Source organism: Stigmatopora nigra, chromosome 21 (assembly GCF_051989575.1).
Source record: "Stigmatopora nigra isolate UIUO_SnigA chromosome 21, RoL_Snig_1.1, whole genome shotgun sequence".
In the NCBI taxonomy this organism is placed as follows: domain Eukaryota; kingdom Metazoa; phylum Chordata; class Actinopteri; order Syngnathiformes; family Syngnathidae; genus Stigmatopora; species Stigmatopora nigra.
In genome coordinates this window covers 2,162,616-2,188,411 of record NC_135528.1, presented here as the reverse complement: position 1 = coordinate 2,188,411, position 25,796 = coordinate 2,162,616, and the positions used below count along the sequence as shown (strand labels likewise).

The 25,796-nt window shown below is 39.3% G+C and overlaps 1 protein-coding gene across 1 annotated transcript in view; it reads right to left on the bottom strand.

Annotated features, from left to right (window-relative positions):
* The window catches only part of ext1b (exostosin glycosyltransferase 1b), an 85,922-nt gene extending 61,528 nt beyond the window's left edge, over positions 1–24,394 (bottom strand). Inside the window, exons 1-2 of the mRNA XM_077742986.1 lie at positions 24,194–24,394; positions 22,547–24,130 (exon numbers count right to left, since the gene is read on the bottom strand). Of these exons, the coding sequence (XP_077599112.1) occupies positions 22,547–23,658 (1,112 nt within the window). The 5' untranslated portion in view covers positions 23,659–24,130; positions 24,194–24,394. The remainder of the gene's footprint in view (positions 1–22,546; positions 24,131–24,193) is intronic.
* Positions 24,395–25,796: the final 1,402 nt, after the last annotated feature.

Here is a 25,796-nt window from a genome sequence, read left to right as displayed (position 1 = left end):
GTACTGTACAAGCCTATTAGTTGGAAGCACGATGAGATCTAATACCAAGTCTAGTATGAGCACTAAAAGCTATTGGGCATTTAAGATACTCGGCCTTCTAATAGTAGGTTATAAAGTCCATCTAATATGGTAAGTACTTATGTTGGTGAGTCAGCAAGAAAATTAAAAGCTTACTTGTGTGCTATTTATCAGTACAATATGTTGTGGCAAATCTTGAAAGAAAAAAAGACAGGTAATATTGGGATCTTTACATAAAATCCATCACTGGAAATTCAAAATAGTCATACATTTACATAGATCTAGTCGAAATGAAATATTTAACATCCCCCAACTTGTCCTTAAATATCAAGTTCCATGGTACAAAAATACATTTAAACAATGCAGAAGCGTTGTATTGAATAATGTCTGATTTTATTGTTAAACACCATAATCACTAGTTATTTGTTACTGTTAGTAGATGGTGAATTACAACCAATAAAATGTTTTTTCATTTTATTATCCAGTTTTTGGGTTTTTTTTCCCCAGAGGGTGGGAACGAATTAATTTGTATTTAGGTCACTTGTATGGGAAACGTTGATTTGCGAATACGAGTAAATCAACATACGAAGTCAGTCCAGGAACGCGTTACGATAAATATAGTAGAGAAAGTGTGCTCCAATGGTGAGTGTTGGAGGTAATTTGAGATGATGGCAAAGGCTACTTTCTTAACTCCAGTTCTGCTTCTTCCATTAGAGACCCACATTGTGAGCATAAGACCATGACGTATGATTAAGTAAATACCAACAGCAGGCAAAGAGAATGGATGATATGTCTCTTTGGGCTGTAGTGGGAAAGTTCCATTTACCTGGCTGATTGTAAATCATCCAGAAGAGCCAGAAAATAAATCAACACAAGCAAATAAATAACAGCATTTCCTGTATGACCCCGATCTAAGTTTTGTCAACAGATGGAAACAGAGGAAGTCTAAAGAAAAATGTTTTTTAAAACGTCCATGTGGAAGGGAAATTATAGATCTCTTTGTCACTGTCTGGTTATGTCATGAAAACTGTCCAACCACGCAGCGTTACCCGAGACGCTTGAGCACACTCAGACACTGAGACATGGCATTAGAAACACGTGAGAGGTTTTGTGTGGTTATGTCATTGCGCAAAAGTCAGGAAATGGAAACATAATAAAATAGTCACCCGGCTTTGGCATGCACTGCCGCAAAAAGGGATGGCTAAAAGAAGGAAAATGCAGAGACTGAAACCACCCCCAGGATGACAGCCTGGTCTTTGGGTGTCTCGACTGTGCAGCCGCTCTCACCAAGGATCAAAGGCAGCCAAGTGGCATGGCTCACAGCAGCATTAAGTCAACTTAAGCCTTGACGGAGGCTATACAAATGCTCACGCAAATAATGCTGGCAGAGATTAGACTAACAATGGCCCACAGGATTTCAAACAAGGTCAGACCGGAAACACATAGGGAAAACATGCATGAAATAAAATAATTCTTGCACAAGGGCAGATATGCTCAAAGTAAGACTGATTTAATCTATACTTGAATTAAATTGTCTCAAAGACGACCAACTTTTCTCACTTCCAATGTCCTCGTTTATATCATTGGTGGATGCATTACAAAACACTCAAATATCTTTGAGAAGTAGCTCAACATGTCTGCAAAGACAAAAGCCTTCAAGGAGAGATATTTCAATGGACTGTCAAAATACTGATTTGATCATGGATTTGTAAATATCTATCGGATCTGTTGCAACTTACCATTGATGCAGATAAGAGCGACAAAGCTTCCAATTGTTTCTGTTTTGTGTATGTGACACATACATAGGAAAATGGATCATGTATGTTAAAATTCACCTCCAAATTTACAGATACTTTTATATTTGCTTTCACAATTTTTTGTTATCTCATTCATAATTCGGTGCAATTAAAAGTGTAGAGAATGTAGTTTATTTGTAGTCTTAATAAAGATTTCTATTTTTTTCCTCATCTGTCCCTGTTTTATTCATCAAGCCTGGCAATTTGCCATTATGCTTTTGGATCCTTAGGAATCTCCCAATTTTGTGTTCAGGGGAGTATTATTTCTGATTCATCTTCCAAAGCCGCCTTTAATTTCTAACAAGAAATTGTCCAGACCCCATTTCCATAGTTTCTTCTTTTTCATCCAGAGGCACTGACATAACCATAATAAAATTAGCTATTGGGATTACAACTGTCACAGCATGCTAATGAAATTTGGGACTATAATACTTTTTCATATTACTACCGTATATCCTCATAATAACCATTTGTTTTGTATCAGTTAAATTAAATATAAACAACCCCAGTCATCATGAGGTGTAATTTTCAAGCTCATGCCTTTTTTAGTTGACAGAATGGCTCCTACTCTCATCACCAAAATCAAGATAAAATAAAATCACAAATGACATGTTGAAATTGAGGGGCTTTTTGAAACCATTAAGTTATTATTTTAATTAGTATCCTTTGCTTAAAATAATCCTAAAAATAAATAAAATAAATGCTATCATAAATTTAATTTCAGTAGTTTGCCAAAACCAAGATTTTTTTTCCTCCTATGGCAAAATAAAAGTGCAATGACTATCTACACCACACCTTCATTTTATCCCAAGTTTTTGTTGCCCTGTATCGTGATGCTAATTGATTACAGGCTCTGTCTATTCAAACTGCCCGGACAAATTAGTGCCACACGCATACCTTACAAAGAGAGAAACGATGTCATGATGGCTGACCTAACTGAACCTTGGCATTCAGCTTACAGTGACTAACCACTTGGTCTGCTATTGCCTTTATGGCCACATTCACACAGAGGGTCAATTTGGATTTCTTTGCCAAATGTGACATGTATCTGATGTTTTCACAAAAAAAAGTCCATTTCCATTTTTTTTCTTCCAAATTTCAGCTGGGCCTCTTTCATACGTTTCTGCAGCATCTGCGATATGAAGGCTCATTTGTACACATTGGTTTAAATTTCATCAAAAAGTAAAATGAGTCACACAGTTTGACAGGACAAACAAGACACAAATAAGAAATGGCAAACCAATTTGTCAAAAATACTGCGGTCTACGAGGTTGCATACGTAAAGCTATCAGGTTAAAACATCTTAGCTACAGGACCATAAAATCTTAAAAAATTGCTATGACCTCTGAAGGTGATCATATTTACTTCCGTAAACATTGCAACACGTGATATGGTACGTGTCGCAGTGTTTACACAGTCTTTTGTCACATGTCTGGTGTGTCTCTACAGTGGGAGTTTTATACGTTTGTGCACTATTAACACAGAGCTGCCAAGTTCTCCTAAATTTCTGGATATGATTTAAGTTGTCTGGGTGTTTTCTTTTACATTTTACATAGATTTTGCACGAATCACATTCACTCCTGAATAAAACATTAAACTACGGAAATGGGACAAGGGTACTCCTGAAATGGGGTCGACGGAGGATGGCAGCTTTTTAAACGCCGACAAAAAATTATCGGAATGTACAAAACCTGATCATTTTGCCCTGTGGTGTGAATGGAGCCAAAAGAGTACATATGGTAGCAAATTAGTTACCTCGGCCAGTAGATAAGTTAGAGGGTGTTGTATGTATTTATATCTGTAGGTTCGTCTACAAGATACATTGAGAAATAATAAAATATTACTATAAAATGTGCTGGTTGTGTAGATATTATGAAAAAGAATTTTGGGTTAAGGAAGTCAAAGTTCAAAGAACCCCATGAGTGCAGTGTCTGCAATTTAAACTTTCAGAACTAGAGGTACGCTGTTAAACATACAAGTGAGCGAAAATATGCTTTTACAAAATTCAAGTATGTAAACAAGTGATTCATCTTACTATTACTGAGCGACTTATCATTTCAGTAAGCAGAACAGCTCAACAAGCCAATAGACACTTTGAATAAATAGAACATTCCACACTGTCCATGTTGACTTCCAGAGTCTGTAGTTTCATTATACCATATTAACAAGTCTCACTTCTCACTAAAAATAGCCTGAAAACACAATATGCACTTGTGAGCAAAAACGACATGAAAATCGGCATGATTTCTGAGCTAATCAACACCTGACCATGTGGTGCAATGAACGACGGGGTTCAATGAGGTACATGATATAAATGCTTATGCTCTACAGTGTTAATTTTCGGTGGTATTTAAATTGTTTCCGAAATCTCGTGGTGAGCAAGGTAAACCAGGACGAATCCACAGAGCCAACTAAGCCTTAATTTAGCACAAGAAAGAAACCGGATGCAAAAAACAATACAGTGTAAAAATCAGGTAATGGTTGATTAAAAATGCACAGGAATTAAAAGTGAAAAAGAAAAACTGTGTGATGTCCCTGCAAGCATTTGCATGGTAGTACTTGAGGATCAAGTCATAATTGACGATGATGGGCTCAAAATTAAGACCAGTAGGACATGACCATACATGTGCCTTGGGCCTTTTATGACTGACTTGCATAAGTTCTACAAAGAATGTCAGTGTATGTGTATATGTATATGTACATATATATGTACATATACATATGTACATGTATATACATGTATATACGTATATGTAGATACATACATCCACATGGAGAAATAACCTCCCTTTTTTTATTCGATTAGGAAAATTAACTGATTATTTAACCAGGAGATTTTTGAGAATTGTAAATGCCTGTTTCACGGCGTCTTCCTGCTCACTTTCATTTATTTTGTTTGTCTTTTACAATTCAGATTAAAAAGAATAAATGAGGAAGTGATTAATATTAATCTATAAACAAATTGAGCAAAAAAACACAGATACATGTATTGAACAATATATACGTACGAATCAGCCACATCCATATTGAAAGAATGAGTGCATTTTACTGAGATATTGGTTGTCTACTGCCCAAACAATAACTGAACTTAACAGCCATTTAAGAAAAGATTTTTTTAAATTGGGGCTCCAATTAGATGAAGGCAGAATATTTATACAGCTGTTTCATTTTTAACTATGCACATTATTATTTTTTCCAACATAGAGTAGTCATAGTGTTGTAGTAAAAACATCTTTTAAAAGATACAACAAAATGAGTCACATTTTTATTCAAATTCCCATGCAAAGGATTTTTGGAAAGCATTTTTTTTTTTCATACAGGATGTGAATTCAGTCTTTATAGGCAACTGCAAGCCCCCCCAAACACCTTAGCTATCCCATTTAAGGCAATCCCAGATTGATCTCCTTCATCCAATAGCATTTTTGGCCTCTGTATTTATGAAAATTGGGAAAGCAACTATTGCCAAAATGGTGAATGCAAATTTTGTTGAAAAGACACAGAATCAAACATATTTTCTCTTGGACAAACAGTTGCAGAATTTTTCTGCCGTCTAACTGCATGGCAGGTCGCTACAGATCAGCCCAAGAATGTGACTTCTCACACGGTGGCTGGGCTGAGCTCTGAGCTTTGATCCCTGACTGAAGAGATTCAGATTTTCCGGAGCAGTGAGTGATGGGCCAACGAAAGGGGTTGGCACTGGGAAAAGCCGGGAGGTTACTAAGGCAAAAGGGATTGTGTTTGCTGGGGAAAATTAGTTGGAGGGTTTGGAGGGGAGGGGGTCCACCACACTTTCTTATTTTTCAATTCCTTTCTCTCTTGGAAGCTGCCAGCTATACTTAATGAGATGGAAGGGATATGTAGGAATAACACTTGTCTTTAGATTCGGGGCATTTAGCCACCAGCCCTGTGCCAGAAATGTGACGAGACAGATTCCGGACAATGGTAGTGACATCTATAACCAATTTATATGAGAGTGCTTTGACTCGGTCTTGGGGTCAGGTTTTTGATGTGGCAGATTTTGCCTTTACCAGGCTGTTCCATACTCTTGCTATCTGGTCACGCCATCCCTCCACACCCTTCATTTCCTTTCTCTGCGGACATCCTTTGAAATGGTGAACAATAAGGCCAAAGTCCACACCTCGGTTTTCCCCTCAAACTAATGTTTCCCTGGTACTGATTCAGCCACACTTTTCACACATGACGCCTAAGGATCTTATCTTGATAGAGGGATAAAAACCATAAATGCACCTCTAGTCTGAAGAATAAGGTAGTTGAAATTATGTTCTAGTATTATAAATAGAATAAGGTCACTAGTTTAACCATATAAATGAAGCTAAGGGTGAAAAATTAAGTTCATCTGAATTAAAATTCTTTTAATAGATCAATGAAAGTATTGTGATTCTCGTAAAAAAAATCGGAATATTTGAAAGTATTCACCTTCGTTCTGATCAGAGGTTTCTGATTAGATTAGTTCCTTGATCCACCAAATATGAGAAATTCATTCTATGTACTTTATAACCGGCTTCTTTCTTTCGGTTATGGAACGTTTACTTATGCATGGTTATCAAGTTGAAAGTTTGGAGAGAATGAGGTCTGGATTACACAGTGGTTAAGTGTTAATTCATTGTCTACAGCTGCCTCGTACTGTGGCTTTAAGCAAAAACTGTTACAACTGTATATATACTGTATGCAGTACATACATGTCCTCAAATACCCCCCCCCCCCCCCCCCCCATTTAGTGCCGATATGTTCTGCTCAGGAGTGGAATGAGTCTCTCTGATTTTACAGGGTTCACAAAATCCATGTTTGTGTTATGTTATGCACAACGACCTGTTGGTAACCCAAACCTATTCCAACTTGATTCTATAAACTCCTAAGGGGCAAATAATTAATCCTCGACCCTTAACTCAACTGTTTACATTTGGGTTACAAATACAGTATAACCACAGTGTGTGTCCATCAGTCTATTGCTGGGCAAATTGTGAACACAACACTCAGTTTATCACTTTCTGGCCTCAACTCACTTTGTCACCCTGTTAATTCCTGCTTTCCACAATTTCCTACTGTGTTGCCCCCCGTGTCTGCATCCCGACCCTGCTGTGTCTCATTTTGTGCTCTATTGTTGGAAGTGAGTGAGTTTACAGCAGAGCCGGTCAGCCTGAAAACACAAGAAGGGGTCGGTACGGTCGCAGCCATGCGTGACAATAACCCCTACAGTGGAAGCAGCCATGTGCTAAATTGCTGCCACAAATGTTCTTCCATCAGGTCACCACATAACCATTAGAGCCATTCAATTTTTCAAACCGTGAAGCACCTTCCTTCCCTCTTACATAATTGTTGTCCACTAATGTCCATCAAACTTTCAGTTAAGAAGTAGAAGAAGATGATGGATGTACAGGACAGAAAAATAAAATGGTAATACCCCAACTTTTGCCCCCCATCTACCAATCCAACAAACTACCCAAAACACATTGGGGCTTCATTTATTTTGTTCAATTATTCTTTAATTTTATATTAACTTTCCTGTAAACATATGATGCGACAACTCACATCCCCAAGAATGCACCAATTCATAGTTCTGCAGGAAATTGAAAAAAGGTTAATGCACAAAGAATAGGTTATTTTTAGAGATGGACTGTTTTAGGCATTGTTTTGAAAAGATGAAGAAAAATAATACAGCAGTGGTTGAGGATTTTGACATTCATCTTAAACGACGAAAAATTAATGTCGCTATTACATAGAGTTGAATATTTTCAGTGAATTGCATTCAGGCTCAAGGAACACTTATAATTCAGCACAAAAACCTGCCTGTACCAGTGAATGAATTTCCATGAACTAATAAATGTCACTACTACGACTGTGTAAGATGTTAACATCTGCAAACTATTGTGGGTGGTTGGCTGTATTCGAGCAACCAAAACAAAGCAGCTGTGCAATAAAAGAAGACCTTTGCAGGCAATATTTTCACTCTGTGGCAATGGTATTTTTGCATATAGTTGTGCACACATCCACCATGTCAGACTGATAAGGAGTGACAGTGTGACATGCATAGCCTTGATAAGGTTAGAAGAGAATCATTAACAGCATAGTTATCACACAAGTCGAACAGTCAGACAAACAACACACACCAGGATGTGATGCGCGTGTGGCAAAGGATTTGCCGCAGGAAATATGTAAATGATATACTCAAGTTGTTAAGAGGGTGTAAATTTATAGTGCGTTGTTAACACAATGGTTATTTTCTCCAGTTTTAAAGTTGGAAGTCCTTATTTATCTTCTAAAGATAATGGCCCTTCCTCCAGAGTGAGTTACCCTGATTGTTATTGAAATCATACTGTAACGCTTAATTATGCCAAAACCGTGTAAATCAAATATTCTTTAGTCTTTGAAACACAAAATATATTTATGACTTCAAATAGTTAGATTATATCAAGCAACCACAGGAATTCAAAAGGGATATGAGCTGGCCACTTGTTTTTTCAAAAGCTTTTATTCGGCAGGGAAAACATTCTAAAAGAATTTAAAGTATGCCTGTGGGAGTATTCCCCCATCCATCCAACATTTGTGAGGTCAAAGGACACTAATACTGGCCAAATGTACCAACAATATGAATTCTCCATCCCAAAGACGGCAGTAATGATCGGCCATGCGTTGTGGTAGCCATAACAAATTCTACAACGAAAATACAAATAAAAAAAAATACAAATAAAACTTACTGTTTGGTAGTGCTAAAAACTAAGCACAACAAAAGTCACAAGTTTGTGTAATGCTAAAATATTATGTGTACTTATTAATATTAATATGTACTGTAACATGTACATACAGTGTACAGTTAATGAAAAGGGAAGAGGAGCTTGACAAATCTGGTAAATGAGGACTCAAAAGACTTAACAAAACAAAGTCTACGCACTGAAAACTACAAGTCATTCAATTGAGAGCCATTAAATGACCGTACAGGAATCCCAAGGGAATCTGTGCCATTCAATCACTTCACATTGTCGGACCAGATCAGATACCACTTTGATAACAGGCGGTCCCGAACAATCAATCAATCATTTTCATTTTCCTCACAAAGGGCACAGGGGTGCTTGAGCATATCCGAGCTAACCACAGGCACGAGGCAGGAACGCACTGAATTGGTGGTCAGTCCATCGCAAGGCACAAGGAGACAAACATTCACACTCGCACTTATACCTAGGGGCAATTTAGAGTGTTCAACCAGCCTAGCATGCATGTGTTTGGAATGTGGGACGAAACCGGAGTTCCTGGAAACTTTTTTTGGCTTTTTTCCTTCTTTTGTTTAAATATTTTCAGGGTTTTTTTGCTTTGTTTTAAGAAATAATTCATGTGTGGCCTTTCCCAAAAGCTTATCAGCATCCAAAAAGAAACACCACAGGCTTTAAGGCTCATTTGGTCTCACTCAATGCTCTACATTAAATGCAATATATTCAATAATGAATTGCCTCTGCGCTGCACATGAGTAACTTCACGTCATACTTACTCAAAAAAGAACCCGATGTCCTCTAGCTGATTAGCAAAGATATTCCACCATCCTGCATAGGAGCACTACTAATGAGTGACATGGTTGCATGGCTAATGTGTGTGTGTAGTCATTCTGACTATGAGTACCCCTAAAAAAATACACGATTAAAACTCCTGCGTGCTGATAGATTATTTATGTTCTTTAGCTTCTGCAGGTTTCACACGAGTGGCCACACTTGGGGCTCAAGACGGTTTTTGACCAAACAACATGCTGCCGAGTATGCATGGAGGATGATTTTAGTCACGTGTTGACAGCGAGGGAGATGCTGGTTACCACAAGGCTTAACGCGGAGAACTCTGAATGAGGAGGACAAAAAGAGTACCACATTACTGAATCAGTCCCTCTTTGTAAAAGGAGACAAACACTAGCTTGGCATCACGCGTGCACGCAAAACACTCAGACTGCAGAGTAAACTTAACATATACGTGTCTAGATTTCTGTCTGTCCTCTTGCAGGCTACAGTGTAAACACTCAGCGGACAAAACGATCCTGAATACCCAAAAGCTAATTCTAAATAAATGGGAACAAAACTCAAGCCAATAGCGTATTTATTAAAAGGAATTAGCAAAACATTTTACCAATTTCCCTGAAGAATCGTAAACCCACAGGGTTATCAGCATTGATAGATTTGTGCAGCAATTACCCCAAAGTCACCACATACCTTTGAAACCGCAGACAAACAAATAGAAAACACTTTTTTTCCACACACACACACAACCATGCACGTACAAACACACATACAAATTAGAATCTCTGGAGGACTTGAACTTTTACCTCAATATAAGGGAATGACATTCAACACGTGCAGCAAACCACTGAAGACATAAACCCTGTGACATTCAGGAAGCGGTTTAGTTTATAAACTCACTTATTCCACTCGTCTTACCATCATGGCTGGTTGAAATAAGTAGTTTTTCCACGTTACAGTTCTGTATAAATAAAAGGAAAAGAAGCATATTCCAAAAGGCACTAAACATGAATAGCAAGGAAATGCTTTTTCATTCAATTGGAGTGTCAAATTAATACTTGATCACATTCGGAGTAAAGACAGTGTTCAGGTAACCAGGTGGCATATAATCAGGAGAACTGGGCGGAATACCAAGTAAAGACAGCTTTCCCAAATATAATTAGTGGGAACAGTAACAACACTGTGGTCTAGTCCTTATGCAATTATGTACCATCCTAATATGAGCTCATTCAAAGCTGAATAGTTTGGACAAGAGTAGTCATTCTCATTATGTTTTCTATTGTAGAGATTTGTTTACTTTTGGAAAAAAAGGAATGCAAATATACTTATAGATGTCTCCAAAATTACTCATCTGTCATCAGTTACACTACACACAAATGGAATTTATGCATGACTTTTGACCAAAGCTCTAACAACATGAAATGCATTTAACAGAAACTAGAGACTATTTTTGCACACCAGATGAATTCAGACTAGTGCGAGTCAGTACAAATGAGCGACCAGGTTTTGGTAATTCTGAGAACATAAACAAGTAGGAAAGCAGGCCAGGTAATTGGCATGAAGACACCATTTAGGAAGCATCCTCACCTCTCTTTAAAGTCAGCGTAACACCAGACCTTTTGTCTATAACGCTTGTCCTCTGCTTGATAGGAGAAACTGGTGCCCATGTGTGAAAACAATCCAAAACGTGGAGTGTGGGTTGAATTGGCATGGAAACACACTTGCGTAACATTTCCTGCTGGAGTGTTAAAAAATAGAGCTCTAGGTAGATGATCCTGCATTGATGGAGAAATCTGTACCTCAAAAAAATATGGTAAGGATACTGTTTAAATTGAAAATGCGACATAAGCCATAATTAAAAGGTGTCCTTTTTAACCTTTCAATATTCTGCAAATAGTAAATATTCAAATTTAATGGGCTTCTTTAACAACAACTTATCCCAGATTTGAAGTAACCAGTTGTTTAGCCTTGTTTTGAAGTAAAAAAATTTAGCCCTGTCACTACAAAGCATCTCGATTTGAAAATTGCATCTTTTCATCCATTCCCGTCTGATTTTTTTTTTCAAAGACAAGAGAAAACTCCTTAAAACCACATTATCTGGGATTATAGTGCTCCACTGCATCTACATAAAAATAACTAAATTAAAATATAAGAATGGCACGCAAAGGAGCGGTAGCATCAGCCAAGCCCAAACAACACTGTTGCACATCAGTTGGCAATAACTCTTATTTCAAGCTGGCTGCAACATTGCATGAACAAAACAACACAAGTTTAAAAAATAACAACATGTAGTTGGTTGTTCTTCAGTACTACGTTTCAATTAATCAAAAAGAAATTTAGCATTTGAGCCAAAAACATATGCAAACAAAACCATCCATTAAAGATCTTTTTAGAATCAAGACATTAAGACGGACTAACAAACCATTGAACCAATGGGGAAAGAAATGCCCCCGACTATCAAACTGCAGTGGAAATGACTCATGGTCTCACAATGTTTCCATCTATGATGTCATGAAATCATGTAGACGCTCTTTGGAAAAAAAGGTAGGTTCTTAAAAAGCTTTTTTATGGAATTTTATGTCGAATATATAGACTTTGTTTGTCTGGGGACTTTTTGGCCGTGCATCCATGATGTGGAGGTAAAATTATGAGATAAGCAAATAGGAAAGAGGAATTAACCCATTAGGAGTGTGGGTGTAAATTTATTATATCCAGCTACCACCACTGGATACACATTGTCCCCAAGCCTAAAATGAGCACATAACCCTTCTGTGCATTCTGAAAAGGAGGCCCCGTCAAACTCATGAATAAATAGCGTGAAAGTGAACCATCAAGCAAGTTGCAAAGCAACTGGGAAAACCAAGATGACAAGTTTCTTCCTCTTTGGGGTCAATCCTGCAACCATGCTTTCGTCTGTGGGACCAGAATTGTTCTCTGCCCAAACCTATGCCCTCTCTTGTTTATTTTGACTTAGCTATTGATCCATGAAGTGTGAGGAAATCTGCCAAATTAGAGGCTAGTTTTGTGGCTGACAATATGATAGAAGGTATTGTTGGCAGGAATCGACATGGGCCACAGAAGCAAATAGATAAAAGGGAAATAGGAGCTACAACAGCCAAAGTCATGGATGGAGTGTGCTAAACATGGGGGACTGACAGTGGACCATATGGTGAGGACTCTGATGTCAACAAGGCACAAGTGTTTCCTCAGGAAGAGAGTAAACTTCAGAACAAAAGGGCCCCTTTGCAACATTTACACCCAGAGAGTGGAAGTCAAACAGAGCCATAAAGCATGATAAACCAGTGGGGAAAATGGAACAATCCCATCAGCCTGCCAGGAAGCCAGATCTGTTTTAACAAAGCCTTCTTTCACTCCTTCAAGCCCTGGCCCCTAAACATTGAGCTATGGACATATTATTCAGTGACATAATGCTTTTTTAAGCTACTGCCTACTTCAACTTCACACCTTCACCATCCCTTTCCAGGGTCCCCATTACCTTGACTGAGATTACACTCTACTGCAAATTACTATTTTAAAATGAATGCCTGAAACAGAGTCACGTGTTAGTTTTCACTCTTAGGGTGGTTAGAAATAGTAGGGACAACATGCAAACTAGCGTGCAAGATCCGTTGCTTTTGATGTCCCTTTTAGTAAATGTATGCCGAACAGCTCTCTCAGCCCATAAAAGCTACCATTTTGTAGTATCATAAACAAACGTATTCACACCCTTTTTTTTTCCTGTGGTGCGGTTGCAAAGCCAAAGGAATCACAGGTTTAAATAGAAGGGCATGTCAGGTGTTAGATTTTGAAGGCAGTTGTATATTTTTTTTTGTATAGTTCTGAGTTCGCTATTGCCTCAACTTTGCCGACTGCCTCTTTTTGAGGAGAGAACTTTGGTCAGGTGTCTCAAAATGGCAGTCACTCACGAACAATGACAAACCCCTAGGAGCAGTTGTGACCCTTCACAAATGTACCCTTTTTGCTTATGCATTTAGCGCAACAGTTTAGGCAGAAGTTTCACCGTATTAAGTAAATATATAATGACAAACCCCTAGGAGCAGTTGTGACCCTTCACAAATGTACCCTTTTTGCTTATGCATTTAGCGCAACAGTTTAGGGAGAGGTTTCACCGTATTAAGTAAATATATATCTATAGGTATATCTGAAAACATCCTTTTTGAAAGATGTGGTAGCAGAGCTGGATTGCCACAGGCAATGGACATCCTCTACTGCTGGAGAACCTATATTTGAGCACAGCAGTAGTTGTCCTTCAGATAGTATTAGTGATATGTTCTGTGTGCCGATTTTATAGGTTGTTTTTTCCACCCATGATAAACAATGTAATTAAAATGCACTAAAAAATACAAACTGATAGAATTTGGGAATTAAGCAGGCCATTTCTGAGGACCAAAAAAAAAAACAAGCATCTGGAACTTGATCTTAACCATTGACACAAAAAAACACTGCGATGGAGCTTCATATTGGTAAAGATAAAGTCTTAGGTAAGCCTCTTCATTTAACAGAGATAAATATTATTTTGAAACATGTTAGGATATTTTCATGACAATTTCTAATTTTTTCCATCCGTTTTATGCATAAGATGTAAAAAATGATTATGTATCTAGTACTTTGTTGTACTTGAGATTGAGTTTATACCAAGTTTTTGATTACATTGATATAACCTGTGCAAGCCAAACATCTCTGTAAACATGTCAATTTGAAATGGAAGGCAAGTGAATTCTTATAAGTCCTTGTTATGCAAGCATCTGGCCAGTTTCTCTTGCCACATGCCCCCTGATCTCAGGAGAGATGGCTGACTGACAACACAGATTGCTGCTATATTCCTATATGCGAAGGTAGCCAAACTGAAGTCTAGAAAATACTTAAACTGATTTTGGAAGAAATCAGTAGACACACAATAACAGGGATTTTGAAGCTGATGTGCCCCAGCGCCTACAGTGCCTAAATTAAGGTTGTCAATGGCATGGTTGAGTCTGGTGTGGAAGAACTAAATTGGCTTTACCAAGCCATTCCGAAAACCTGTAACCTCATTGTTATTCTGGGCGTTTCCATAAAGACTACTACAGTACCTTCTCGTCTCTCATACTCTCATATACATCTTCACTTCAGTACTGTAGGAGCAATAAAACTATTTATGCAGTGTCAGGCCGACAGCTAAATTAAAATTACATTTTGAAAGTGGAGGCTGCAAATCTGGCCAGGCGGTTATCATGTCGGCTTCCCAGTTCTGGTTTCTTGGGCTCAAATCCAGGTCGGTCCACCTTCTCGTGCCCTGCGATTGGCTGGCCACTAATTCAGGGTATACCCCGCCTCATTCCCAAAGTCAGCTGTGATTGGATCCAGCACCCCCTACGACTCTAGTGAGGATAAAACGGTTAAAAAAAAGACTGAATAAATGAGGCTGCAATTCTTTTACCTATACTCACCCTTAACAAGAACAAAAACAATTAGCAAAGTGACCAGACAAACTGCCTAAGAGGGGATTGATGAAGGGCCTTGTTTAAAAAAAAATTAAAAAAACTTTACGGCGGCCTGATGACCAAGTGGTTAGCGAGTCGGCCTCTCTCAGTTCTCGGGTCGACAATTTGATTCCAGTTCGGTCCCCACTGTGACGGTTTGCATGTTCTCCCCAGGCTTGATTGGGTTTCCCCCAGGTACTCCCATTTCCTCCCAGGTGCCCATGGTTAGGTTTGAAAGGCTCCAGCACCCCTGCAACCCTTGTGTGGATAAGCGGTTCAGGAAATGAATGCTTTGTTCATTCATTCATTTTCAATACAGCCTATCCGCCAGTCAAACAAAAGGTGACACATAGGGCTAAGTACTTAGATTGTAGGCATTACAGATAGAAAGTAAACAGAATATGAACTTTGAGCTGTGTTCCCCCTGCTCAGCATCCCCCCTTCCATGAAGAGACAGCGACATTTTAATTCTGTCTTTCTAAAAGGGGGAGATAAAGACAGACGGTACAACTCAGAGCTCATTTCACTCACCAACCATGCAGAAAGCATTCATGTCTTTTAATCCCACTCTGTGAGGGATTTTAATGGGGAGACCTTCACTTGTCTTTTCTGATCATCACTATTCACTCACCCTATTTCCTTCGTGCACTGTTCCAACTATTCCTCTTCATTTTAACCTACAAAAATGTATCATGTTATCAGCATGACAGGACAAACTGTTTACATTTTCATCAGTCTCTTATGAAATAATTCACCTTCATGTCTTGTTCTCAACTCTTGTTTTAACTTCTGTTTCTATTATTAATCAAATCAAACGGCAACATCTATTTTATTCTGCAGAGTGAATCTGAACAGCAAATTGTTACTTCTGGGAAAAGCCAACTCTTTCACAGATCAGATTTTTTGGAGATGGCGGGGGGGGGAAACTTCTCAACTGGAGAACACTATCAGCTAGTGACCACAGTCTTCCACTTCAGAGACGAGGGGGGGCAGAGTTCACATCCACCCAAATTTTTTCCCACTCTTACCCCCATAACACCAACGCAACCACCTTTGAGGCCAGAGGCAGCTTGGCTGCACTAGTAATCCCTCAATGAATGTGGGTCACCGAGTGAGGCTTTCCCTTCCTCACTAAGCAAGGAGACAGACAGTGGGGTTATGACCCCAGTCATCCAGGGTACACTCAAACACACATGCTGCTATTCACACGGTCAATGTGTCGAGACAAAGACCCAAACACAGGGATAGGAATACACAAAAATGGAAAAGATAACAAAAGCAACATGCACTAAAACCTGTTCAATCCATACTTTTTTTTTTAAGTGAGAAAACAGCTTGACTCACTTCATGGTTAATAAACCAGACAATTTTCCATCAAAACCCTTAAAAGAAAGGCATACTATTACAATACTTAAACCAAAATTTTGAGATATTAGGATAGTTGTGTAAAATAAATTGTCTAAATGTGCGAGATATGCCTATCTTTTTAAGGTTGGGTCAAACCAGGACGATAAAATGATAATGATAATTATCATCAAATAATGTTTGTCAACAGTAATAATAAAAACTTTCGATAATAGCCCATACATTTTAATTAAAGTTCAAGTACCCCACCGAAAAACCACAAAGAACGGTGGTGCTATGTCCAGACCAACGTTCATTGACAAAAAAGATGGTAAGGATAAAAACATTTCATGAATTTCCAAATGACAAATTGACCTGGCACAGACTAAAGATGACAACATGAACTACACAGATTTAAAAGCACCCCTGATCGCTATATTGTAAAATAAAAGAAAATTAGTAAGTGGCTTTTTTATATCCAATACCTTACAGATTTTGTACGCAAACACCCCAATATCAAAGACTCCTAATTAGGCCGCATGAGCACCACTCAAACTAATTATATGGTGCATCATTAACATTCTACATCACAAGGTGATGTGTTATCTTCGGGAGACCAGGCAATTATGAAATATTCATGATTTATTAATCTGACAACAGAAAAAAAAAACATTGGGACCCCAAGCAGAGTGACACCAACTCCTACCAAGCACAAACATACCAACCTAATTGTCTGCTTCTAGTTCGTCACTCCACATCTCCAAGAAGGAGACTACAATCAGGCAACACAGTGCTGACATTCAGGTGGCCGCAATTTTCCCACTCAAAGCCATGTTTTAGTGAGATAAGCCAGAAAGGAAATGTTGCTTGCCTCCCTTTTCTTGGCCCACCACAGCTCCCTCCCCTCCCTGGTTGCTGTTGTGTAGGCAAATGTCAAATGCTACCACATCATTGGGAAGCAGCATGGGTAGAAATGTGGCAAGAAGCCAGCATGCGTCCAGTTAAACATTCTTTTTCAGTGTTTTGACAAATAGAGGGATAGAGATGAAAAGGTGCAAACATGCAAAGTGATATGGCTGAGTGGAACACAACAATGGGATGAGCATTAAAAATATTTTGGAAAGGATTTTCATAGAGGGACATTTTTGGTGATGAAATGGCTGTGGTATTTTTTTTTTTTTTAAAAAGCAGTATTCAGGTACTGGTCCTGTCATTGTCACCTAACAGGACAAATGAGCTTTGTTGACCAATTGCATTTATTCCAGCACATGCATCCAGCAATGTATGCAAGGTATCAGAATTTTAATTGACTTTTTTGTCCTTTGTGAGATCTTGATGGTAACAACCATTCAAGTCGCACAAATATAATTCAAGCCTGTAATTGGATTGGATTGAATAACTTTTTTCATCTCGTATTCGGGAAATTTCGTTGTCACGGTAGCAAGAGGGTGAGGATGCAGAAATTGGAAAGGCATTTTAGACATAAATAGATAGGTAATAAGTTGATAAATAAATACATGAATAAATATATAAATTAGTAAGTGTGTTGCTCTTTCCTGCAATGGGGGTGCAGCAGACTATTGCTGAAAGAGCTTCTAAGGGACTCCAGACTCATGCAGAGGGTGGGAGGTGTTGTCCATGATGGACATCATCCTGGTCAGCATCCTCCGCTCTCCCACTTTCTCCACAGAGTCCAAAGTACAGCCCAGAACAGAGCTGGTCCTCCTGACCAGCTCATTCAGCCTGTTCCTGTCCCTCTCCGTACTTTAAAGCATCAAGAGTCCACCACTTTCTCAACCAAGTTAAAAGTACAAAATATTTAATTTAGTCAGAAATATTTTTTTTGGTATATACAGCAAATTGAATCCAGAAGGAATAACATGGATAAAAGTGTACCTACCAATGTGCTGCCTTGTTTCTTTTTAACTTGTGACTTTAAATGGCAATCCAGGGCATTGTAAATGTTTTGTTCATGTCATTTTCAGGAATTAAAAAGGCACCATTGCTATATCTAAAGCAATTTAGTGAGCACTTCTCTGTTTTTCAGCGGTTTACTGAGAGCAAAATGGCACAAAGGTGGAAAAACATTCCCAAAACAGCTGTGTACAAGGGACTAAAGTAGACCGATATGTCCAATGAGAAGTAAGCACAAATGCCCTTGTATGAATAATGAACACTTGTAGAGACATGACTACTGCCCAACTCTCAGACCAGTGGTTCCTAACCTGGGTTTGATCAAACCATAGGGTTTGGTGAGTCGGTTTCAGTGGTTCGGTGTAGTCTCTGCCATGGAGCTCAAGACACATCCACTCATCAAGTCTATACACAATAGCATGCCCCCTTTGACCATCACTGGGTGCAGACGATCACATGACATTGCTTGGCCAATCAGTGTTGCCAGGAATTTATATAGCTTGAATTTGAAAAAGAAATCATGTTTTAATTTGCAATAAAGTACGGTTTGGTGAATGCGCATATGAAACAGGTGGGTTTCGGAAGCTGCAAAAGGTTAAGAACCACTGTTCTAGACTGTTTAAAGGTAAAGTGTTTGATAAAATACATTCCTTGAGAAATACAATAATTTGAATGCTATGCCGATGCAGTGGATGCAAGTTGTAACAGACGGGATGCATTATCGGCAACTTAAGAGCAGTGGCGGGATAACATTTTTCCCATTCCTTTCCTGCGTTACAGTTTTCCAGCACAGTCACACTTGAAATATTTTTACGGTAAACCACCCGTTGTTAAAGTACCACTTGTACTCATTTAGAAACACCTGTTAAATTAGAAACTTGCATGAATATGATAGCAGGTTATATTTTGAGAGCGTGTGACAGACTATGTATCAGTGAATATTTTTGTGATTTCTAAAATTCACCTGAGAGCAAAATCATTTTGGGTTGCTGCGTTTTCAGATCATACTAGTCTGACTTTCTGCTGGATTTGCTTTTGGTAAGCAGCATTCCATCTTATATCAATGGTCAGAGGGCACAGTGCCTGTATGTACATGCATGTGTCGTTAGCGCGGATGAAAAGGGATTGGAAACATTTAAAGCCACACCATGTGTTCAGAGTACTAGATGTCCCTCAGTCTTTTTACAGCAATAGGAATCAAACCACAGTAAACTATATAGGTGCATATACAGTCCAAGGCCTCTCACCAACAACTAACAGCTGTTTGAACGCGTGTGTACATTCCTGAGTCTGCAAGGCAGCATCTCTGCATGACATTGGCTGACTTACCCTCAGTCTGTTGGATGCACTCAAATCAGTTTAGTCAAGAGAGCTGTTTCAGGCTTTTGGTAATGGAGAGGCCAAACACTAAATGAGTTTAATCTAGATTTAAACACAAACCTTTGTTTGATTTAATTCAAAGAAGCAGGAAATCTACATGTAAACATGGTTACTGCACTTAAAGGAAATTCCAATAATGTCGCTCAATCATCCGTGGCAAACGTCCCTTATCTATAAAGGCTCTGTACAATCTATTTGTATATGCCAGAAATAAATTATTAAACTTTAATCCACTTTTTGTTTTGTGCTTTCACACCAAACAATACACTTTTCAAGAGACACTGTGGAACATTCACGTTACAAAAAAAACTACATAGCTGTATGGAAGATCTTAGCAGAGATAGCCTTCATTCATTTTTAACACCACTAATCCTGGTCAGGGTCATGAGATGCCTTTCCCAGCTGAATTTGCGTGACAGACGGACTTCATCCTAAACTGATCACCAGCCAGTCAAAGGGTACACACACAAAGACACAAGCAATTTTGCACTCAATCACACTGCCACTGAGCGAGGATCGATCTCAGGCTGCCCACACCAAAGTCAGGTGAATGAGCCAACACACCATCAGGTGGGTTGGAATAATAATCACTGTATAATTCAATGAGTTTAGTCCACATCCTGATTGATTGATTTACTGGTTGGTTGATTGATTTATTTCCTCCAAGTAAGCCTTTCAGGACCTTGCTTTGTTCGTTGTGAAAGTGTCATGTTTAAACTGACTTTCAATTTATCTCCACAGGGATGGACACTGCAATATAGTTGATTGCATGATAGATATGGGACGAGTTTTGCACTGGATGCTCTTCTGACAAAATCCATGTAACCCGGAATTGAACCCAGGCCATCACAACGATAGGGGGGCCTTAAACCACTGAACCACCACGCAGTGACTGTGCTTGATAATAAACTATTCTGACATATTTAAAACATTGTATGGAAGGTATATGTAGGCACAATACTCCCTGCAGAGTTCAATAAATGTAATCCAAATATGCAATGCAAGTCATCAAAATGCTTACAAGTTTCAATCAGTAAATAAAATGAAATAAACTAAAATACCAAAAGTGTGAAAATCAAAAACAGGCAGCAGAAAAAAAACTATAGGAACTATAAGATCAAAATTTGATTTATAGGGTTTGAGTGGAAACAGCGAAAAGGAAACAGGATGAAAAGCAGCAGTCAGCAAAATAACTCCACCTTCTCATGCAATACGTGATAACATTATTGTAAGACTTGTCCATGAATTTTAAAGATCAGTTTAACTTAATGCATCCCTAATCGTAGGATGAAAGACCTAAAACTTACCGATAGAGCTTTTTCAGAGCATTCCGAAACATGTAAAATATTATATAATCTCTTATATTTTTTCAAGTGACAAGAACCCCAAGGCTTTCAAAGACAAAGAGCAGGGTGTCATTGAGAGAGAGAGAAAATCTGTATCGAGGGACAAGTGCTCGCTTGTGCGGTTTGTGTTAAGAGCAGTAAAGAATAAGTGGTTGTAGGGTTCAGATCAAATTTCAAGGTGTCATTTATCTAATGGTTATTTTTTTCTAGAAAATCAAGTTACATCATCCATCTAGTGCAGGGGTGGCCAAGTCCGGTCCTCGAGAGCCCCTATCCAGTCTGTTTTCCATATCTCCCTCCTCTACCACACCTGAATCAAATGATCAACTTATCAGCAAGCTGTCCAGAAGCTTGATACCGATCCAGATTATATGATTCAGGTGTGTTGGTGGTGGTGAGATATGGAAAACAGACCGGATAGGGGCTTGGCCACCCCTGATCTAGTGCATCAATCCACCTAGCTTTTAATGTGTCTTCTTGTAATTCAAACAAATGTATTGTTCAGTGCTGATAAATCATTAATTGTGTGTCCTTTCCGACTATGAATCATGGACAACTTCTTGCTAGTTGGAAATGTGACTCAAATCTTTCTATGGGGAACATGTATGGACATGATTTTTGTAACCTGATGAATTGTCATTCAAACACAGAGATCTTATAATACCGCCATAAAAACGGGCTCACCGCTGTGTAACTTTCACATCCACTTAGATCTGAAGAACATCTCAGATGCCTGTAACTCACAAAGAACCACATTGGCATGTTGCACAATGATCTACAGTTCAGGCCGCTTCTGCTGTCCCTTTAATGCGGGCGTTAACACAAACCTGCAACTTTCACTACTTGCAGTTCACGCCTGACTCACGACATTTCACTCAGATTTCATTGGAAAATGCAATGTAACGCACATGTTTGGGTTTCATTACCGAAAAACAGTTTGCTTTTTTTTTTCTTAATGAAAATATGTCTGGGCGCCTTTTTACAACAATCCTTGGAGTTTCCCCTTAACCTTGACAAAGCGCGTGTGTGTACAGGTGCAGGTGCACACCCACGAGGCACGACGTCGACAAGTGCTGTTATCACATGCCGGAGTTTATTTAGGCTTTAAAGGGCGGAGGATCCCCAGGTTGATAAATGCAGATCAAACCAAGGTTCCAAAGACTAGGGGGAGTGTTTTATAATACAGACAAACCCACCCTTGGATATAAAAGCAATATATTATATAGCAGTTGTAGGGAATCATCATGTAGACAAGTGAGAGCCCACCAAAATTAGGGGTAATCAACTAACCCTAGGGCAGGACTTGAGAAGATGGGTCTTGGTCTTAAATAAAGCATTATGACTGATTTATTACCACTAAAAAGTTTCATGACGACACTACATGTTACACCGACTGAAATAGTTTGGCTCATTCTGAGATCCAGGAAGAAAAGTGGGAGGTTGGAAGGTAATTAACATCTGAGTAATTTTAAAGTACTTCATAATAACAATCAATGGCAGTACTATTACTTGTAATATGTGACATTTACAACACTCCAGGCTATTAAACTGAGTCTTTAAGTAAGCATGACAACAGATTTATAGAATTACATTAGAGAGGTTATCAATCAATACACAGACATGGTTGGTTTTAAAATTGAAGGGTTCCAGTAGAAAATTGATATTTTGGAAGAGAAAATAGTTTCAATAGTGTTACCCATTATAAATAACTGATAGCTCATGGTTCGGATGAAAATAACATTTAAACTTGTGTTTACCTGTCATATTCTGTGTTGTCCTTGTCACAGCGTGCGTCCTTGTGCTTCTGCCAGTCTTTGCCATGCTTGCAGGTTGTGAGCAGCACCACATCCTCTGCATTATGGACATGGTATAAGGCATTCCTGGTGTCCGAACCGATGCCGGTCAGGTATCGCTTTCCTTTGAACACAAGCATGTACTTTCGAAAAGGTGGGATAGAGTTATATTTCAGGTAACCTCGGTCCCCGCCAGTCCTCGGGTGTTCCTTGGAGAAAAGTGGGATGGAAACGTCAAAGTTAGGTCTGAAATTTTCTGTGCTGATACTAGCCTTGGCCAGCATAGCCTGACCGATGTCAAAGCCCAGGTCTTCCGTATAGTCCGGCCACGTCCCAGAATATAAATTAAATATAAGATGGTTCCTGCCATCGTTCCACAGAGGCAAGTTCTGAATCTTGGTTTTCAGGTTGTGGACATACTGAGGGGACAACTGGTCCCGGTCAAGAGTGTCCAAACTCAGCACGAACAAACACGCCTGACCTGGGTCCGAAGTGTAAAATCTAGAGCTCTCAATAGTGGACAAAATGTTCTGATAACTCTCTGAGATCTTCTCCCCCTTTTGCTGCGGGTATGTGTAAACTTTAAATCCATTCTTTTTACACAATGAAAAGTCAAAGCAGGAGTCCATTCGGCACCGTTTGCCTTTGTAAACACTTGTGTTCACGTCCCGGTTATGCTTCATAGATGTGTGCAGGTTATACTCCTCGGTGTCAGTCTGGTCCCAGGGCACAAATGGGTGTAAACGATCCGAGAAGTGAGGCCATGGGTGATCGGGCCGGTGCCCGTGGCGGCTGCTTTCATGCCGGTGGCTGCTCGCCCTTGGAAGCGGAACAACTCCGAGGTAGAGAAGCGCCAGACAAGCACTGGCCGAAAGCAGGATCAGGTAGCGTTTTTTGGCCTGCATGTGTCCAGGGAACAGATGCGATTGCTTCAAAATAAGAACAGCAAAGTGGCCCGAAGTTAGGCTCTCAGCAAACCCGGTAACACGGCTCCATCCTCCGGCTGCCTCCTCCAAGGATCCCCAACCCCCCTTCTGAGTATTCGGTTCCCAAATGCAGCGATTGAAACAGCGCATGTGGCCGATTTGAAAAGTATATTCAATTATTCTCCCATCTCCTGAGTTGCAGCATGTCGAAAAGGCTCGGCAGCACCGAAAAAGACGAGTGCTGCCCGAACCCCGTTAGTCGAAATCTCTTCCACAGTGCGTCTCCACTCCCTCATTCAGATCTTTTCACATGGAAAAGTGTGCGTCTGGGAAGTCGCCCCCTCCGGCTAAACAGCAGCAGGGGTCCCCGAGGGTCACCCAGATGGAAAGCTCAGATGACTAACTCTGACTAACACATTAAGCAAGAGTGTAAAAGCATTTTCACCTCTTCCGCCGCGTTCCGACCCGAACGACTCGGCGTGATCCGGTGCTGGTTGTCCCCCTTTTTCTTCCCCCCCGGTTTACTCCATAGTAGACACAAAAAGAGGCATCGCAGCACGAAAGGAACAGTTTAACGGTACCAGGATAACCTGACGAATCCGGGCATTGCTCTTCTTCTTATCTACGACAAGATCCACACGTCGATCGAGATGCGCTGATATAGAAAGCGGAAAAAAGAGCTCACCAGCGGCACCAAGTTCTCCACTCGATCGAGAATTGCTGACCTCGCACTGCGCGTAGGATCGGAAACATTCCCAAAAAAAGATTGAATTCCTCACTCCCCGGGTCCAATTTCCGACTGCTCAGTTGTTCCGTTTGTTAGTCGGTAACATTCCAATCCCGACACGACTGCAATTGACGTGACGTCCCATCCATGCTCAAGGCGACTGCTTATTGGTCCGTCAAGAAGCGGAAAAGGCGGGACTTGTAGAAATACACCCATTCATAACCAGAGCGTTCCGCATGTGCAAACCATCTACTAATTGTAAAAACTGGCAAGGTTGTTTGGAAACCTGCCAGGTGGCATGGAACCCTCTAATGCACTGGTGTCAAACTGGCAGCCCGGGGGCTAAATATGTCCTGACGCTTCATTTTGTGCGGCCCTAGAAAGTATATCAAAAGTGCTGACTTTGTTTTTGGATCAAATTCAAATGAAGAATATAGATGCATATCATATTGCCTGATTTGCCCCGTTTTAAATACATATATTTGCATTTTTAATATTTTTCCTTTTTGTGATTATAGTTCAAAAAGCATTTTGTAAAATCTAAAAATATATAAAAACATTTTCTGTTTCCAATATAATATTGAACATATTAAAAAAAAGGTAATTTTGAAACAAAAAACAAATGTTTTCCCTTACTAAGAAAAAAAGCTCAAATAAACTTAGTTTATGAAGTTGAGTAGGGTAACATTTTGTGTAGGATAAGAAAAAATATCTGTATTCTAGGCAATAGATAGGGTAACTTCAAAAGGTTTTAATCACTTATAATGAGCAACAAATCTCTGATTACAATGAAAACACTCAGGGAAAAAACATTCCCCATGCATTACTTGCCTTGAGAACATAATTGAAAATATTAATTCATTTATTCATTTTCTTAACCACTTTTTCCTCACTGAGGCCAAGGGAATGCTGGATCCTATTCCAGCTGACTTTGGAATGTGGGAGGAAACCAGAGTACCTGGAGAAAACCCACACAGGCCCGAGGAGAAAATGCAAACTCCACACAGGTGGACCAACACATGATTATCTTCTTATAAATTCTATTTTTGAATTGACTATTGAAATGCCCAAATTTTGTTTCGAGCTTAAAAATAAATATTTATATATTAGGGTTAATATATTTTATCACAAATATTTAAAGTCAACTTATTCCAAAAGTTATCTACATGTTCACTAATAAACCAAATACCAAAGTTTCAAGGGATTGTGGAGACCGCTACGACAATGAAATTATAATAGCAGCCGAGTGCTTCTGGCTGAGCGTCATCATGCTTCATAAACCCACATAATTCTCCTCACTGCTATTTTGTGGCACAATATCGAGAGAGCATACCCGTTTTTTATCGGCCAATTAGCTCAGTAGAGGGATACTAATTAGTAGGACTGGCTGGGAGACAAGCCAGGATCCCGTGACTGGTCGGTGCTCACCTTTAGTGTATGTTGGTGACGAAAAGGTCTGAGTACTATACCTTTAGGTTCTTGGCTGCCAATAAACTCTTGTAGAATTCACAACAAAGTTCCGTTCAATGAAAACTTTAATGTCAATGTTCATTCATTCGTT